Consider the following 19,245-nt stretch of genomic DNA (forward strand, 5'->3'; position numbering starts at 1 on the left):
GGGGGAAAAAATAAATAAATAAAATTATTAAAAAAAAAAAAAGCACTATCAGACAGATATTTGCCTTACATATCTCACAGCAAGGATCCAGGGAAGTGGTAATGTGTGTGAATAAAAATGGTACCTTATTTTTATCTTATTAATTTCATCATTGATTCCTTAAAAAAATCAATTTTGTTATACAAGTGGTACATAATCATTCTAGAAAATTTAAGCATAGATAATCTCCCAGAAATTCACTTCGTAGTCTTACCACCAAGGCATAGCCACTGTTAATTTGGTGACTATAGTTCTAGGCTTTTTTCTATGTATGTATTACATGTGCGTATAGACATATTTTCCATTTGTATAATAGGCTGTGGCGAATACTGTTTTGTAACAAAACAATACACGAGGGACGCGTTCTGAAAGTTTTGTGTGTGCTTTTTCTTCCTAAAATGTTTTGGTATTAGATGCTAGAAACTTCTAAGAGGGAACAGCTTCATTTTTTGTCATTAAAGCTCATGAATTCTAGGCCAGAATTGTTGTTTTCTGAGGGACTTAGTTGGTCAGGCAGGCTAAAATGTCTTTCTGAGGTAAATTTTTCAACACGCTGATCAAACCGCTTCATCTAAACGAAATAAAGCAAAAACAGCTTCATCTTGTTTTCGTTTTATTTTTCAGCGAATTAGGTTACATTTTTGAAGAATTCTTTGATGATTTTGGAGCACAGTAGATTTATGAAACACGGATAAAGAAGGTGTGTGCCTCCTTTTTCTCAGGTTAACGTGATAACTAGTTTAGCTAGTCCTCTCCTGTGACCCTCTTCCCTGGTTTTTTTGTTCCTCTTCCAAGTAAAGTAAGAAGGGATATTTATTGAGAAAATGCCTGTTTCACTTCCTCTGTAAAATTTTAGATTGTTATAAATTATCACACTAAAGCCCATTATTGTGGCCAGATTATAATTTAAAAGGTTTTAAATTATTAGTGATATATAAGTGTAAGTGATACTTAACCTTTATAACTTGGGGACATACTTAATGTCTGTAAATTTAAAGAGTGGATGAAGTGAATTTAAAAAGCTTATTTCAAAATGTGTGATGCCTTTATTTTGTTCTAATCATAATTTTCTAGAAGGGAAAAGTCGCAGTGACAGATACTGTAGCCCATGGTAGCAGTTGGGACCGATGGGTGGCCCTTCTCCACCCACCCCCTTCTGTGGTTTGGGCAGGTCAGACACTCCCTCCCTCAGTCAGACGTGAAGGGTCATACAGTCATAGCCTAAAGCCACCTCTTCTGGCCATGTTGTTGCCACTGTGCTGTGGTGTCCAATTAAGAAATCATCAGACTCAGTCAGTTATCTTTGTAATTTCAGAAGTAAAATAATCACAACAACAAAGAAGTGAGTGAAGATGGGACTGTGACAGTTTGGCCATGCGGAGTGTGAAGCGTTAGTGGGTTCTCCAGATGGCGATCCCCACTGGGCAGTGAACACTGGTCTAGGGAACAGGTGGTGGTGAGAGAGAAAGAGTCAGTATTATCAACACCATTTTCTGTCTACTGGATCATTCTTATCCATTAAAACCTTCTGAAATACTGCCATGTTGAAATAAAAACAAAACACCCCTTTCGCTCTATGTCTTCTTCCATCGGTGGCTCCATTTCCTCTGCGTTGTCTTAAAGCGAAACACCTTGGAAGAGTTTTCTGTACTGTCTCTGTCCATCCCTCAGGTTCTCTAGTCTGTTCCAACCAGGCCTTCATCCTCGTTACTCAGAGCTTGTCGAGGCCACCAACAACCCCCATCGTGCCAGATCTGGGGATCACTTCTCAGCCCTCACTTCCGAGACCTCTAAGCTTCATTTGACTTAGTAGAAACACTTTCTTTACTTGGTTTCTGACACAGCGCTCATCTGGGTTTCTTTCTATTTTTTTATTGGTGGATCTTTCTCAGTCCTTTGCTGGATCCTTGTACTCTCTGGGACCTCTTGATGTGGTTTGACTCGCTTGAGGCACGGTCCTCGGCTTCTTTTCTGTCTCTGGCTGTCCCTGGCTGATCTAGGACATCCAGTCTTATGGCTTTTAGTGCCTGCATTTGCTCTTCTCTTACTTTTATCATCCCAGTCAGACTTGTGTATTAAGTGGCTTCTTCACATCTCCAGTTTAACATGGAGGCCTCTGTCCTGTGGACCCTTCTCCAATCTGTTCCTCCTTCCCCATCTCAGTAAGTTGCACCACTGTTTGCCCAGTTACTTAGACAACAAATCCGGCTTCACTCTTATTTTTTTTCTACTTTCACATCCTGCGTCCTAGCAAGCAAGTCTTGTTGGCTCTACCTTCAAAATATAACCCAAATCCAGCCGTTTTCCACCACTTTTGCTGTTACCTGCAGTCTGTGTTGCCATCATGTCTCATTTTATATGCTATGTGTCCTCTTAATTGGTCTTTCATGACTGTTCCTGTCATGTAGTAGCCAGAGTGATTTTTTAATTTTTTTTTAATTTTTTTTTTTGTGTGTGAGGAAGATCAGCCCTGAGCTAACATCTGATGCCAATCCTCCTCTTTTTTTTGCTGAGGAAGACTGGCCCTGGGCTAACATCCGTGCCCATCTTCCTCTACTTTATATGGGACGCCACCGCAGCATGGCTTGACAAGCGGTGCGTCAGTGCGTGCCCGGGATCCTGTGGAGCGAGCGCACTTAACCACTGCGCCACTGGGATGGCCCCGAGAGTGATTTTTTTAAAATGACATAAATCACTTTGCTACCCTGTTTAGAATCCTCCAATGACCTATTTTCTTTAAAAAAAAAATTGAGCTATGATTCACGTACCACCATTTTGAAATATGCAATTCAGTGGTTTTTAGTAGATCCATCAGGTTGTGCAAACATCACCGCTAATTCTAGAAGATTTTCGTCACCCCAGAAAGAAGCCATGTACCCATTCCATTAGCAGTTACTTCCCCAGCCCCTGGCAACCACTGATCTACTTTCTGTCTCTAATGATTTGCCTCCAGTGGCCTCTTAGATTAAAATCCAAATTCCTTGCTCTGGCCTGAGAACAGTGGTTCTTGGCTTGTGGTTTCCGGACGAGGAGTATCAGCATCATGTGGCAGCATGTTAGAAATGCAAAATCTCAGTCTCCATCCCAGATCTACCGAGTCAGAAATTCTGAGGGTGGGGCCTAACAGTCTGATTAACAACCCTTTGTCCACGCCAGAGTTGGAGGACCAGTGGCTCTAAAGTCCTGAGGCATGATCTGGCCTCTTCGAATTAATCTGTAATCCTTTCCCCTTGCTCCCTCTACAGTGACCTTCCTCTTCCATGAATGTGCCACACTTGATCCCTGCTCAAGGCCTTCACATTTGCTGTTCCCTCTGCTTGGCATATGCTTCTCCTAGACCCTGCTGGCCTTGTGCTCTCATTCTGTGTAGATTCTTGCTTAAGAGCCCTGTCTAACCACGGAGATGCTGAAGTCGTTGAGTTTGGGTGTGGAGAGGAGGCCTGATGTCCTGAGCATCGTTTGCTTGTCCCTCCAGATTCACTCTCCACCTTTCTCCACCCTGCCTTGTGGCCCAGGAGGTTGACTTCTCTCAACTGCGTCAGCGGCTTCCCTTGCCGGCTGACTTCCAGTTTGTCCAATGGGGAGTGAGGGGACGACAGGGGAGGGAGGAGCCGGGTCGGGGTGTTGATTCCTGGGGCTCCCTCCCTGAGGGCTGGCTGTGTCCCTCTCTGCACGGCACTCTCTCTCTCTCTCTCTCTCTCTCTGAATTTTGTACTGTGGCTGTATTAGCTGTTTAGTGAAGATTGTTTCTACGGTAGAACCTATACCGTAAAGCAGATGGCCTGTAAATACTGGACGAATGAGAAGGACGTTGAAACAGAAGTAGGGTGACTGTGGCGTGATAGAGGCTGAGGAAGTGAGGAGACACACTCTGATTTCTCTCAGAGCATGTAGCTATGCCACATGCGATATGCTGTACCACTTGCCAATACCTGAGAGAAAACTTACTGTGAAAATAAGTCGGATGTAAATCTGTAACATGCAATAACAGCTGCAGGATTTATTCATTCATAAACAAGTACTACTTCCGTGCTTGTTACAGGCCAGGTACAGGTCAAGGTGCTGAGGGTACCGTATTGCACAGACAAAACCCTGGACTGTGTGGTGCTTACGTTCTAGTAGGGAAGACAGAGAATAAAAACAAGTTAAATAAATGTAATTTACGGTACGTTAGTGACTGTGCCAAGGAGAGAAATAAAGCCGGGAAGAGTGTGTGTGTGTGCGTGTGTGTCAGGGTGGTGGTGGAATTTTAGGAAGGATGGCCAGGGAGGGCCTCACTGAGGAGGCAGCATTTGGGTAAAGACTTGAAGGGAGGGAGGGAGGAAACCATGCAGGCACCCAGGGAAGGACATTGCAAACAGAGGGACAGATGCACAGGCTCCGGGGGATCGTGCCCAGCGCATGTGGGGAACAGCAGGGAGGACCCTGGTGGTGCAGAGAGAGTGGAGGGAGTTAGAAGGAGTTGGGGGGTGGAGAGGTCATGGGGGACAGATGTTGGTGTGGGCAGATCAGAGTCAGCCAGTCCAAACAAGACTCCGTCTCCCCACGTGAGTCTACCACAGTCACAGCACAGAGCAGCCCTGCTTTTCCTCCTGGATCTCCTCTCGCCATCCACTGAATTGCTCAGTTCAAACGTGCCCCTGCACCCCCGCCCTCATTTAGTCACCAGACCCTGTCTCTCCCAGTGAGTCTATCCTTTTTTCTCTGTCGTCCTCACCACTGCCCTCATTCCGGTCCTCACTTCGTGCCTGAATTGCTAACTCCCAACTTGTAGGCTGTCGTCAAGATGTTGGCTTTTACTCTGGCGCCCAATCAACCCCTAAAATAAATGGTAGCTCTTGGGAAACTTAAAGACTCTTATTTGACGAGGAGGAGGCTGAGATTCAGAGAGGTGATGTTACTTCCCTAAGCTAGACTATTTATTAACAGATATTCCCAGATCTCCTGCCCGGGAATCAGCAGCAGTGTCACGTTGCTGGCCCAGCATCGGGGACTTCTGTACACTCACTAAAATCACCACAGGGCTCATCTTCGTACGTGAAAGGCATAAACGGGGTCAACTCATGCACTTGGCATTCGTGCTAGTGTTAATCCTGTGGTTTTTTTGGGGAAAAGTAATCTTAAACAGAACACGTCTTTCATCATTCTTGTTTGTAATTATACTTTTAAATAAACGAAGCTCTTTTTTTCCAGAAAGTAAATTAAACTTTGGGTTACTGTGGCTAAACAGAGCATTTCTTGATCTTTTTCTGCTATAAGGAGCAGCTTAAAGAGTAGAGGAGGGATCAGAAGAACAGAATTGTACCCTGACCCTCACTTCTCTGAGTCTTTTTCTTCAGTTATAAAGAGAAAGTAATGCCTGCTCTGCTGATCTGCGAGTTGATGTCGGTTCCTGAGATACTGTGTGTGAGAGCACTCTGAAGAGTGAAGTGTACAAAGTAGGGTTCTCTTATCTTATGTAAAACCCTTTTATTTGTTGATACAGTGTGTGTTTAGTGTATATACTGTATATTAAATATTTCTGTAATTTAATAAGTACCCGAGGTCTCATATTTACAATGAACACAGCTACTGTTTTTTGAAGTGTTAAACTTCAAAGAAAGTTTTTTGGTGTGGGTGGGGAGTATAGACGAGAAGTGCTATTTAACACTCAAGTATCAATTCTTTGTCTCTGTCATTAAATATGCTGTATATTTTGCCAGAGCAGCAGCAGGGTGGAATTCTGTGAGCTTAGTTAATCTTTGGTGTTTTTTCCAAGTGTTATGATTTTTGTATCACGGTTTTCAAGTGCTGCCTTGTTGGCTAAGTTGACGCCCAGAACTATGTGTCTTGATGTAGTTCAGTTTATCAGAATATGGAAAACCTGATTTAATTAGCTTGAAAGCTTCTGAGCTAATACTGGGAACCTACAGCTTTTTTTCATATGTTGTATTTATTGTTTCAACAGCATCCACTGTTTCAATTTGTCTCAGTTACCTTCCGGGTGTAATGGGTTACCGTTTATGTTATACGTGTTTATGTGAGTGAAGAGTTTGGTTGCAAGAAGTGGAGACTTGGATTACCTTAAGAAAACATGGTTTTAATAGGAGGAGGAGCTAGACAGCCCCAGGGGCTGGGACTGCTGACCCCATCCCTTGTGCACATCTTCTCCTCGAGACCAAATCCTCGAGGCACAGGTCTGACGTCTCAGCCAGTTTCCATCATCGTCCCTCATCAGGCACCGCCTTTGTTACAAAGAGGAGCCTAGAGCAGCCTTCTCAGTTCTGGGGTCAGGGGCAGAGACATGGAAGCCAGAAGGGGAGATTGTGTGACCTTCAGCAGGTACTGTGACTGTTGTGTGATGTTCTTGTGTCATTGTGACCTCGGTGCAAATCCTACGCATTCTGCTTTTTTTTTTTTTTGTGAGAAAGATTGACCCTTAGCTAACATCTGTGCCAGTCTTCCTCTGTTTTGTATGTGGGTCGCGGCCACAGCATGGCTTGATAAGCAGTGTGTAGGTCTGCGCCTGGGATCTGAACCCATGAACCCCGGACCGCTGAAGCAGACGGAGCATGTGGACTTAACCACTATGCCACTGGGCCGGTCCTGCATTCTGCTTTTTTACAGCCATAAAACCCAAACTTTTGTCAGTGTTTAGCGTGTCTCATTAATTATTTTTACAGACTGCATACTGGTCCATGAAGTTTATGTGCCATAGCCTTGGCATTCTCTCTTTGATTAGAATTATTTTCATGGGATAAATTCTCACAGTGGGATTATTCTTTTTGTCCTGATACATAGTGATGTCCTCGGAGTGGGTGCTCATTGAGTGGAATAGACATAGGGGTTTACTGACTTGCATTGCCATCCACAGTTTGTTTGCTGCTTCACTCTGTTCCTTCAGCACTGGGAATTAACTGTTTTTTTGTAATTTAATAGATATGAAAATTTGAATTCTTTAGTAGCAGTATTTTTAAGATATAGTATCTATTTTTACTGAGAGAACGATTGTTAATGAGTTTTAGTTTTAAATCTTTGGCTGGCCTGAAGTTTATAGACAGAGTCAGATAAGTTCTAGCATAACAGCCAATCATTTCTGCTTACACTTTGTTGATAAAGACTTATGCTTTAATGTAAGTATTTAATTTGATTAAACATTTTAGATTTAAAAATATAATTTTTTGAATAGGTAATATGTGTACATGGTATAAATATTAAATTTCCTTCAAAGTTCTAGCTCCTATTTCCCATCCCTCCCCTTCAGAAGCAACACGTTATGTTCCTATATATCCTTTCAAAAAGAGGCTGTGCATAAATAAGTATACATGTGTGGTCTCCCCTGCTCCCCCTTACAGGACTGTTAGGAAGGTCTGTTTGTAGTATGGGTCTGGTACTTACTAAGAACTGTGTAAGTATTTGGTAAACAAGTAAGATGAATAAAATGTCAGAGAAAGATTTAATTGGCCCTTTTGTGTGAACTGGTTTGACTGTCCTCCAAGGGTCCCCAGGGGCTCTGCAGGCCCCACAGGAGCGGGGCAGGGAGTCCAGGGCAGAGCTCTGGGTCCGTCCCTGCACCTCAGCCAGGGGACAGCCATACTGTTCGGTTGTACGTTTGCACTTTGCCTGAGACCGTTTGGGGAAAGGAATCGAAGGTGACTAGGAGGTGCAAACCAGCAGTGTGGACAGCCCTGGTAACTGTTGTGTTTCTCCTTTGTTTTCAGATGTTTCTTACGGTGTACCTCAGTAACAGCGAGCAGCACTTCACAGAAGTTCCAGTTACTCCAGAAACAATATGCAGAGATGTGGTGGATCTGTGCAAAGAGCCTGGCGAAAGCGATTGCCATTTGGCCGAAGTGTGGTGTGGCTCCGGTACGAGACCCGGGCAGCCCTGTGCTCAGTGGGGCCGTCTTGTGTTATTATTGGTTTATAGACGTGGCGCTGTGTGACACTCATGTTTATCCATGAGCAAGTGTGACTAGTGTGTCCATCAGGAGATAATGTTCTCCACCCAGCTTCGTCGTGACATGTCAGGTGTTTTTGCTGTTTTCATTTTCTGCTGTACGATGAAGACACCATGGTGTCAAACATCAAAAGACAGGCAGCTGCTACACCAGGTGGAAGCTTCTGGGGTGTGATGGTCAAATGCCTGGTGCTCAAAAGTATTTTTTGTATACTTAGGCTTTACTTAATTAGAAAGTTGGGGCATCCGGATTGTTTTGCCCTCTCGATGTTTTTGTAGGTTTTTAGGGAAAGCTGTTGGGTGTTGAGTTACTGTGGTGGCAGAAGGCAGTGCCCCACAGGACTTTGTAGGTGTGGGGGTAATTTTTCATAATTTCTGCCTTGTTCCTACACAGCCTGGGTGAACTCGCACGGTTTTCTTTTTCTCCTCTGGGCGTGCCATGTCCCAGTGCAAGTCGCACACCGTGTTAATTGAGTTCACACCATTCATGACATCTGACTTCAGCTGAGTGCTCACCTTTTACCAGGAAGACCTCTTACTCATCTTGAGTTGAGTGTTCTAGAAGGTCTTCTATACTCTCCCTGAATGGCTTACTACTTTTTCGCTTCAAATAGGAGCTAGATTGGACCATTCGCATAAAGAAACCCAAGTGATCCTTTTTAAATGAAGATTTGAGAGTTTGACTTTCCTGTTTAAACTCTTCGGTGGCTTTCTCTTCTACTTAGAAGAGGATCCAAACTCTTGGTCTTGGTACCGTTTTCCTCCTTGCCACCTTCTTGCAGCTTTTTCATATCTCTGAATAAACTGAACTAAGCTCTTCTCACCTTAGAACCATTGGCACTCGCTGTTCCCAAGCCTCCATTGCTCTCCCTCCAGATTTGTCATTGCTGGTTCCTTCCGGTCGCTTGATTTCAGCTGTCATGTTACCTCGTGGGAGAGGCTTTCCCTGAGCATCCTGCTAGAGCAGCCATGAAGTTCTCTCTTCTCTCATTCTGATTGAATCCTCTGCATAAGACATGTCGCTCTGGGTTTGTGTGTCTCTGTTAGTTTTTTGCCTCTTTAATCCTGTAGCCCCAAACACAGCACTAGAATGCAAACTCCCTAAGCGCAGAGATGCTTGAAGTGTATCTCAGCTAGTGCAGGCCTAAGACTGATCTTTTGTCAACATAGGCCATTAGGACCTTAGAATTAGACCTTATAAGAAGGCCCTTTTGGGAAGGTCCAACCCAGCATGGACTGGAAGTTACTTCACTTCTTTTGAGTTCTCTCTTTGCTCTGGATCCTGGGGATTTCACTTCATTTCTTTGGAAGTAAAGTGTGTGTGTGTGTGTCTGTGTGTGTGTGTGTGTGTATGTATTTTTTTTGGTGAGGAGGTGGAGGGTCTACTCAGAATTTCTTTTTGGGGTGGTGTCTACTCAGGAGTGTTTTTCTGGGGGGAGCAAGACCTTGCTTGTCTTGTTCATTGCTGTGCCCCAGCTTAGGGAGAGTGCCTGGTATGCAGTAGGTGCTCAGTAAATGTTTACTGAATATTGAATAAATGAGCTTCTTGTTTTCATTAAAAGAACCCTTAGAAAATGAACTACAACTTAGAATTTCTGTGGTTTATAGAAGGAGGGGTATCTCTGTCAGCTCAGTCCGTTGTGTTACTATAAACAGCCAGAACTGCACTTTGTTGCGACCAGGCAGATTAAGTTCAGGGTCAGTCCACAGATTTGGCTACTGAACGCTTGGCCGCTCCGTTCTCTGCTCTTATTGTTTATTTAAGGTGCTTAGATAGTGTCTTTGATTACTGAGAACAGCATTGAGTTTTCTTAGGCTATTTCCACATTTTTGTATTAAAAATTATTTTGACATTACTGGAGTTTATTTGATTTTAAGCAGTTGCATCCTTAAACAGTATGTTTGGTTTTTATATCCAGATCCCTTGAGGTTGGAAGATTTTTTGAGCTTAAGATATTGTTTCTCCTGAAGTTCCCAGTTATTAGGGTCTTTAGCTGGGCCTTCTTTTTGTCTCCAGAAAAGTTTTGACACCTGGCAGTCTCATTGGAAGAGGGGCCAAGTAGATATATTTTCAGTGCACTAAATAGTATTGGGTTTGGAAATGGATATGTCTGATTTTTTTTAACACAGTCTGTAAAATTATAACTTAAATTTAGTCTAATAGATAATAAGACTAGGCTGTTTAGAAAGTTGTTTTTTAATTTTTTGTTTGTATATTTAGCAAATCCTAGAACCATTAGAGTTAGAGGGGACCTCAGAGACCATCCTATGTAGTAGGTGACAGAAACTTTGGAAGCCCATGGAGGTTAAATGACCTGCCTCTGGCTAGTAAAGAGCCCACTGAATTAGACTCTTGAGCTCCTGACAACTGGCCCAGATCCATTGCACTTTCCAGTCCTCCGTCCAGGCTTCACACTGATTATATGTGTGGAAAATATGTGATACTTCATGTTCTAAGGGTTCTTTTAATGAAAAAAAATTATCTAGGATGCTAAGTACGTCCTGCATTCATAATGCATAATTAGCAGGAAGGATAGATAATAAATGATACGTCTTTCTTTTACCTGCAGATAATGTGATTTCTATCTGTTTCTTTTAGAACGTCCAGTTGCTGATAACGAGCGAATGTTTGATGTTCTGCAGCGATTTGGAAGTCAGAGGAGCGAAGTTCGTTTCTTCCTCCGACATGAACGCCCCCCTGGCAGGGACATTGGTAGGTAGCACTCTATGAATCATAACAAAGATCTGAGTTTTTATTTCACGTATTGGAGTAGCTGGAGGAGAGGTGGCATGTGATCAGTGGAAGCAGTGAGACACTCTTCCAAGACCTGGCTGTTGGAGGGCAAAAAGGGTGTGGGTTTGTTTGGTTTGAAGATGGGAGAAGTTTGATGGTAGTTTTCAGTGCGGGTGGGAAGGAATCAGTAGAGGAGGTTGAAATACAAGAAGGAGGGAGCGCTTGATGGCAGGTGCCTGAGAAGGTGCTCCCTCAGCCCTGGTGGAGAGACTCGGAGGCGCGGAGGGAGCCCTCTTACGTTGTAACAGGACGGAAGGAAAACTGTTAGGGCTACAGGTGAGTGTGTGTGCTTTGTGGGAGCAAGTTGAGGGACTTCCCGTCTGAGAACATTGGTTTTCTCTGAGGTGGGAGGCAGAGGCACCTGAAAGTGGTGATTGGGGGGGTGATCAGCAGTTTGAGCTGTTGTGGAGAACAGGAGAGCGCCTGCTAGGGAAGCCAGATGGCTGGGGACTGTGGAGGCCAGCCGGGGTTAGACACTGGAGACCACAGGAGATTTTCTCCAGCCGTGAGTGCCCTGCACCCCAGGCGGTTGTAAGAGGAGAAGATAGTTGGATTGACCCAAGGTGGGCGTTTTGCTGGACTAATTCAATGGGAGGCCAGTGGGACAGGGGAGAAGAGGAGATTGGCAAGATGGCATCCAAGCTGGGTGGGAAAGAAGTGAAGATAGGAGGGGCTGCAGGGGAAGAGTCCAGGGTGGAGAGACCACAAGTCTCAGATGAACGAACCGTGGAGTGAGAGGAGACTGTGGTCAAAAGGAGAATGTTTGAGGGGCGGGCCCCGTGGCGTTAGCGGTTAAGTGTGTGCACTCTGCTGCTGGCGGCCCGGGTTCGGATCCCGGGCGCGACTGACGCACCGCTTGTCAGGCCATGCTGTGGCGGCGTCCCATATAAAGTAGAGGAAGATCGGCACGGATGTTAGCTCAGGGCCAGTCTTCCTCAGCAAAAAAAAAAAGGAGGACTGGCAGATGTTAGCTCAGGGCTGATCTTCCTCACGGCAAAAAAAAAAAAAGAAAAAGTAGAATGTTTGAATGTAAGATTTCAGAGGGAGAGTGCTTATAGGTGATGTGGTTCTGGGTTGGGCCATGAAATGAGCCTGAATGAGAGCGGACACGAGGACGCCGCAGAGCTGAGATGGTAAAATCATCCAGAATGAAGGCAGGACTTGGAGAGAAAAAGGGGGTCCTGTGGTGACCGAGGGTGTAGATGTGACCAGACTTGATAAGGACAGAGGAGAGGGTAGAAGGGAATGTGTGAAAGTGGAGAAATAGTGGCCTGAAAGCAGCAGTAGACACTGAGGACGCAGCTATCCCCGTGACCCCAGAGGCCTCATAGGGTGTGGGGGAATACGCAGTTTAAAATCTGGGATCTGTGGAGAGGCTCTGTTCTCGGTGGGAAGCCCTGGTTGAAGCAGGATTATTAGGTATTTCTGAAAATCTTGAAACTTTTAAAATGGAAAGTTGAGGGTTTGTGACTTCAGTATATAATTCTTGGGAGTGAGAATGTAGGCAACAGATGTTAACTGTTGGGTGTTATAAAATCTCAGTTTTATTGCTTTAATACAAGTGTCCATATCGTACCCAGCAATGAGAAATTTTAAAGTTAGAGTGGAGGGGACCCAGAATTGACTTAGTCTGGTGTCTTCTGCTCTACAGATGAGAAATGCTGATCCTTAGGGGTTAAGTGACTTGTCAGAGGCTACACACCCAGGGCAGAGCCGGGAGTGGGACTTGAATCACCTCCACCAGGCTGGCTCACGTGACTTTCAGTATCGTTGCTGTCTGTAACTTTATTTTAAAGAAGCATGTATTTTTTTCCCCTAAACTTTCTTTTTTGTAGTTTTAAATGGGCGTCTTGTTTTTATTTTGTTCTTTATTTACATTACTATGTACGTTCTTTTCTAATAAATGAGTTGAATCTTACCTGTTCATCTGCCAGTTCAGATATCGTCCTGTATAGTCCTGGGTGAATTATTAACTAGTCCCTCAGTAGTGCAATATGCAGTTTCAGTGTGTCTGTCATGTGAGAAATACAATCTGAAGAGGAAGGAGCCGTTTTCACATGGTTGCAGAACACCAGTGCCACGTAGTGTTTAAATTGGGATAAAACAGGATTGCTATCTGTCTGTTATAACCTTTTTAAGGTGGACTTCTAGATTATGGACTAGGAGACTGTCACCCTATTCCTGTTTGAGTTTAAGTAGGACCTGTGCCCCCGAATGTGTATGAAATTATTGTTAAAGCTCTTGCTTTTTGCTCTAATTGTGTAACTGAACACGCTAAGGAGAAACTGGGGGAGTGCTCTCTTTTTGAGGCAGCAAGAAAGCAATTATTCTTAAATGATAGACTTTTCTTTTTCTTGCAGAAATGTTGTGACAGATTACTTGAGCTATTGTGTCAGAGAATTGAACAGTATTTTAAAAATAAGGCTAATACTTTAGAGGTAGGTGTAGTATGACACCTGGCTTAGGGGATAGACATATTTATTGGCATGGGAATTTGTGCTCAGCTTCAAAGCAGGTATAAATGACATTTGATTCAAAAGAAATTTTAATCTAAAATTTCTTGGGTTATAATAGTTTTTCTAATTTCTGGGAAGTATAGGTATAAACTTAATTTCATTTATTTATTTATGTATGTATGTATGTATAGAGGTTAATATATATATATATTTTTTCTTTGTGGGGAAGATGAGCCCTGAGCTAACATCCGTGCTAATCCTCTTCTTTTTGCTGAGGAAGACCGGCTCTGAGCTAACATCTATTGCCAATCCTCCTCCTTTTTTTTTCCCCAAAGCCCCAGTAAATAGCTGTACGTCATAGCTGCACATCCTTCTAGTTGCTGTGTGTGGGACGCGGCCTCCGCATGGCTGGAGAAGCGGTGCGTCGGTGCGCACCGGGGATCCGAACTCGGGCCACCAGTAGCGGAGCACGCGCACTTAACCACCAAGCCACGGGGCCGGCCCAATTTCATTTATTTAAAAAATTCTCTTTGTTGATACTATTTGTTTTGTATAATGTATCAATTTATTTATTTATTTGTTTATTTTTTATGAAGAAGATCAGTCCTGAGCTAACATCCATGCCAATCCTCCTCTTTTTGCTGAGGAATACCGGCCCTGAGCTGACATCTATTGCCAATCCTCCTCCTTTTTTTTCCCTTTTTCTCCCCAAAGCCCCAGTAGATAGTTGTATGACATAGTTGCACATCCTTCTAGTTGCTGTGTGTGGGAGGCCACCTCAGCATGGCCGGACAAGCGATGCATCGGTGCACGCCCGGGATCCGAACCCGGGCAGCCAATAGCGGAGCGCGCGTGCTTAAAGCTAAGCCATAGAGCCGGCCCCTAATGTATCAATTTAAATTAAAAGTATTTTCCCTTTATGATGCATTAAGTGATAATGAGAGGTTGATATATTTTGACTTGAAAAATTCTTTTTAGCCAGAAAAGCAGAGTACACAGGGTTTTCCAGTTAGTACTTTCCCAAACTAATAAAATGGAGGTTTTTTACTTAAATGGGGAAGTACTTCATAGTACTTAGGAATTACCACAAACGTCCTCAATAAATCAAATGTTCAAAATACCACTTGTTGTATTTTCAATTGCTTCCTTCCCATATAAATTACACTGTTAATGAGTGCAAGGATGGATTAATTTAATTTTCACTTATTTCTCTCAATGAAACTATTCCTGATTTCATTAGTGAGTACTAAATAGAGAACTTGGGGGAGCAGCTATAAGCAAGTGCTGTGAATTACCCAGAGTCAGAAGTATATTTTATTTTGTTAATTTTTCTTCCTTTGGTATCTGAATCATCCAGCTTCCTAGGGAATGGTTATCATGTGATATTTCCAAGTGCTAATTATTCACTGTTCCAAGTAAGGTTCTTCAAAGCAGACTGAATTATGAGACCTTAACTGCATTGCTATTAGAAAATATTTTGTTTTAAGGATACTTTCAACTTAAAATATCAAAGAGCAATAATAACAGAACTCAGGGTCTGGCCTGGTGGAGCAAGTGGTTAAGTGCGTGCGCTCCGCTGCGGCGGCCCGGGTTTCACTGGTTCGGATCCCGGGCGTGCACCCATGCACCGCTTGTCAAGCCATGCTGTGGCGGCGTCCCATATAAAGTGGAGGAAGATGGGCACGGATGTTAGCCCAGGGCTGATCTTCTTCACACACACACACACAAAAATAATAATAACGGAACTCAGATATGAATTGGTACTTAGAGTATCTGTCAACTCTAGAGTTAATGCATGGTTTTTCAATTTTGTGCTTAGTGAGTGGACCAAGGTCTCAGGATCCAAGTTTAAAAAGAAATGGCGTAAAAGTTCCTGGTGAACATCGAAGAAAGGAGAATGGCGTAAGTGATCGTTTTCACCTGTATCTATATATGATAGTGATATTGCTCTTTTAACCTTTAAATCTCGTTCATAGTTACTTTACTGTTCCATGGGTTGTTAAGGATGGCCCTTTTTTAAAAGGTTATTTTAAATTTATTTTGTAGAAATGATTAATCGTAATGATCTCTGTGTGGCTGGCTGACTATTGAAAGAAGTTAGGTGGTGAATATACCACAAATTCGGAACAAAACAAATGTTGAGCAAGTTCGAGGAAGTATTTGTTTTTTGGTGATTTCATTTGTTGCTGTAACTGCTTTTAGAAAAGTGGAAAATTATATATTAATACTCTTGCTATTGCATATGAATTTTAGCAAGTATCTTTGGGGTACCTTGTAGACATTTTCTTTTCAGAGCTCAGAATTTTTAATACTGTTAGGGATTAGCTAAGTTACCTTTCTCCAATCTACCGTGAATTTATGTTAGAACCCAGGTTATCTAAAGTACCCTTTGCTCCTACTCGACCTTTCCCTCAGTTCTTCCTGTGTCTCTTCTTTGCTCCTAGAGTTATCTTAGCGTGGTGAAAGGCTGAGATAACAGCGACAAAAATGGTCTTAGCCATTAATAGGACTCCAGTGCGTCTTGACGCGATGTGTCGTTCCCCCTCGCTGGGTTTTTTTTTAAGCTTTATTGAAGTATAAATGACATATAATAAACTGCACATATTTCAAGTGCACATTTGAGAAGTTTTGACATATGTATATACTTAGGAAACCATCACCGCAGTCACAATAACGAAAATATCCGTCACCCCCAAAAGTTTCCTCACATCCCTCTGTAATCCTTCCCTACTTGCCTCCCTCCCCATCCTCAAGGAACCACTAGCGGGTCCACTTTCTGTCTCTACAAGTTAGTTGTATTTTCTAGAATCTTATATAAATGGAGTCATCCAGTATGTACTCTTTTTGCCTGAATTTACTCATCATGATTTTGAGATTCACCCATGTTGTATGTATATCAATAGTTGATTTCCTTTTTATCGCTGGGAGGTATTTCATTGTCTGGATATACCACAGTTTGTTTATCCATTCACCTGTTGATGGACCTTTGGGTTGTTTCCAATTTTTGGTTGTTCCATATCAAGTTGCAAGGAGTATTTGGGTACAAGTCTTTGTATGGACATATGCTTTTATTTCTCTTGAGTAAATACTTAGGAGTGGAATGGTTGGTCATGTGGTAGGTATATGTTAACTTTCTAAGAAGCTGCCAAACTGTTTTCCAAAGTGATTGTTTTATTTTACATCACCATCAGAGAGTTCCAGTTTTTCCACATCCTTGCCAATATTTGATATGGTCAGTCCTTTTACTTTTGACTATCTAACAGGTGTCTAGTGGTATTCCACTGTGGTTATAATTTGTATTTCTCTAATGGCTAATGACGTTGGGCATCTTTTCATGAGCTTATTTACCATTTGTATGTCTTGTTTGGTGATGTATTTATTTGTTCTACTCTTTTGCCCATTTTTTCCTTTATTGAGTTGTTTGCTTTCTGATTATTGAGTTTGAGAGTTCTTATATTTTGGATCCGAGTCTTTTATTAGATATATAATTTACAAATATTATTCCCAATTTGTGACTTGTTCTTAATTTTAATAAAGTATAATCGATCAATTCAGAAGCTTTGTAATTTTAGATTTTACATTTAAGTTTCTAATCCATTTTGAGTTAACATTTGCATTTGGTGTGAGAATTAAAGTTTATTTTGGTTCTTGTATATGGATATCCGGTTATATCCGGTATTTGTTGAGAAGACTGTCTTTCTCTACTCAGTTGCCCTTGCACCTTTGTCTAAAGTCAATTGCCGCATATGTATGTGGGTCTGGTTTTGTGCTCTCTATTCTGTTCTATTGATCTATTTATCTGTCTTGACGTCCATACCATGCTATATTGGTTACCAAAATATGGTAAGTCTTGAAGTCAGGTAGTGTTAAGTTTTCCGACTTTATTCTTTTCAGAGTTGTTTTGGCTATTCTAGATCCTTTGCACTTCCATACGGAATTTTAGAATTTGGTTGTCATTTTATACAAAAAAGCCTGCCGGATTTTGGTTGGGATTCTGTTGATTGTATAGATCGGTTTGGGAAGAATTGCCGTCTTGACAATAGTGAGCTTTTTCAATTCATGAACACCGTGGTGTATCTCTCTGTTTGTTTAGGTCTTCTTTCTCTCAGCAGTGTTTTGAAGTGTTCAGTATACAGGTCTTGCACATCTTCTGTTAAATTTATTCCTAAATTCTTCATGTTTTTTATGCTATTGTATATGATATTTAAGAAATTTTTTTCAGTTTCTGGTTGTTGCTAATATATATAAATACAACTGATTTTTGCATATTGATCTTTTATCCTGCAATCTTGCTAAATAACTTATCAATTCTGGTAGCTTTTTTGTAGATTCCGTAGGATTTTCTTCATAGATGATTATGTCATCTATGAGTAAAGACAGTGTAACTTCCTTTCTAACCTGGATATAGTTTCTTTCTTTTCCTTGTTCTGTTGCACTGGCTGGAACCTCAGGACCATATTGAATAGATGTTTTGAGAGTGGATGGACATCTTGCTTTGTTCCTGATGACCCAATGTATCTTGAATTTTTTTAAGGCTGGTGTCATATTTTTAAAGGGTATTCTGATAACTGTATTCTAGATTGGTTGCCAGTGCCCTAGTATCATGTTTAACATGATCAAACTCTGTTTCCTTATAGAAATTAACTGTAGAACAAAGTAATTCTAAATAGTTCCATTTATATCACTGACTATTGAAACTACTTAATTTTTTTTTTGTTTTAATTGGTTTATAACATTGTAAAAATTTCAGGTGTACATCATTGTACTTCTATTTCTGCATGGACTACATCATGTTCACCACCAAAATACTAATTACAACCCATCACCACACACATGTACCGAATTATCCCTTTCACCCTCCTCCCTCCCCCCTTCCCCTCTGGTAACCACCAATCCAATCTCTGTCCCTATGTGTTTGTTTATTGTTGTTATTATCTACTACTTAATGAAGGAAATCATACGGTATTTGACCTTCTCCCTCTGACTTATTTCACTTTGCATTATACCCTCAATGTCCATCCATGTTGTCACAAATGCCTGGATTTCATCGTTTCTTATGGCTGAGTAGTATTCCATTGTGTATATATACCACAGCTTCTTTATCCATTCGTCCCTTGATGGGCACTTAGGTTGCTTCCAAGTCTTGGCTATTGTGAATAACGCTGCAATGAACACAGGGGTGCATGTACCTTTGCAAATTGGTGTTTTCAAGTTCTTTGGATAAATACCCAACAGTGGAATAGCTGGATCATACGGTAGTTCTATCCTTGATTTTTTGAGGAATCTCCATACTGTTTTCCATAGTGGCTGCACCAGTTTGCACTCCCACCAGCAGTATATGAGAGTTCCCCCTTTTCTCCACATCCTCTCCAACACATGTTGTTTCCTGTCTTGTTAATTATAGCCATTCTGACGGGCGTGAGGTGATATCTCATTGTAGTTTTGATTTGCATTTCCCTGATAGTTAGTGATTTTGAACATCTTTTCGTGTGTCTGTTGGCCATCTGTATATCTTCTTTGGAGAAATCTCTGTTCAGGTCTTTTGCCCATTTTTTAATTGGGTTGGTAGTTTTTTTGTTGTTGAGATGCATGAGTTCTTTATATATTTTGGAGATTAAGCCCTTATCAGATGTATGGTTTGCAAATATCTTCTCCCAATTGTTAGGTTGTCTTTTCCTTTTGTTGATGGTTTCCTTTGCTGTGCAGAAGCTTTTTAGTTTGATGTAGTCCCATTTGTTTATTTTTTCTATTGTTTCTCTTGCCCGGTCAGATGTGGTGTTTGAAAAGATGTTGCTAAGACCGATGTGGAAGAGCGTACTGCCTATGTTTTCTTCTAGAAGTTTCATAGTTTCAGGTCTTACATTCAAGTCTTTAATCCATTTGGAGTTAATTTTTGTGCATGGTGTAAGGTAAGGGTCTACTTTCATTTTTTTTCATGTGGCTGTCCAGTTTTCCCAACACCATTTGTCGAAGAGACTTTCTTTTCCCCATTGCCTGTTCTTGGCTCCTTTGTCAGA

General features: G+C 41.9%; 1 protein-coding gene across 1 annotated transcript in view; it reads left to right on the forward strand.

Moving 5' to 3' along the window:
• The window catches only part of TP53BP2 (tumor protein p53 binding protein 2), a 59,692-nt gene that overhangs the window by 16,367 nt on the left and 24,080 nt on the right, over positions 1-19,245 (forward strand). Inside the window, 3 exon segments of the mRNA XM_058533641.1 lie at positions 7,740-7,887; positions 10,578-10,691; positions 15,048-15,130. Of these exon segments, the coding sequence (XP_058389624.1) occupies positions 7,740-7,887; positions 10,578-10,691; positions 15,048-15,130 (345 nt within the window).

Source organism: Diceros bicornis, chromosome 38 (assembly GCF_020826845.1).
Source record: "Diceros bicornis minor isolate mBicDic1 chromosome 38, mDicBic1.mat.cur, whole genome shotgun sequence".
NCBI lineage: Eukaryota > Metazoa > Chordata > Mammalia > Perissodactyla > Rhinocerotidae > Diceros > Diceros bicornis.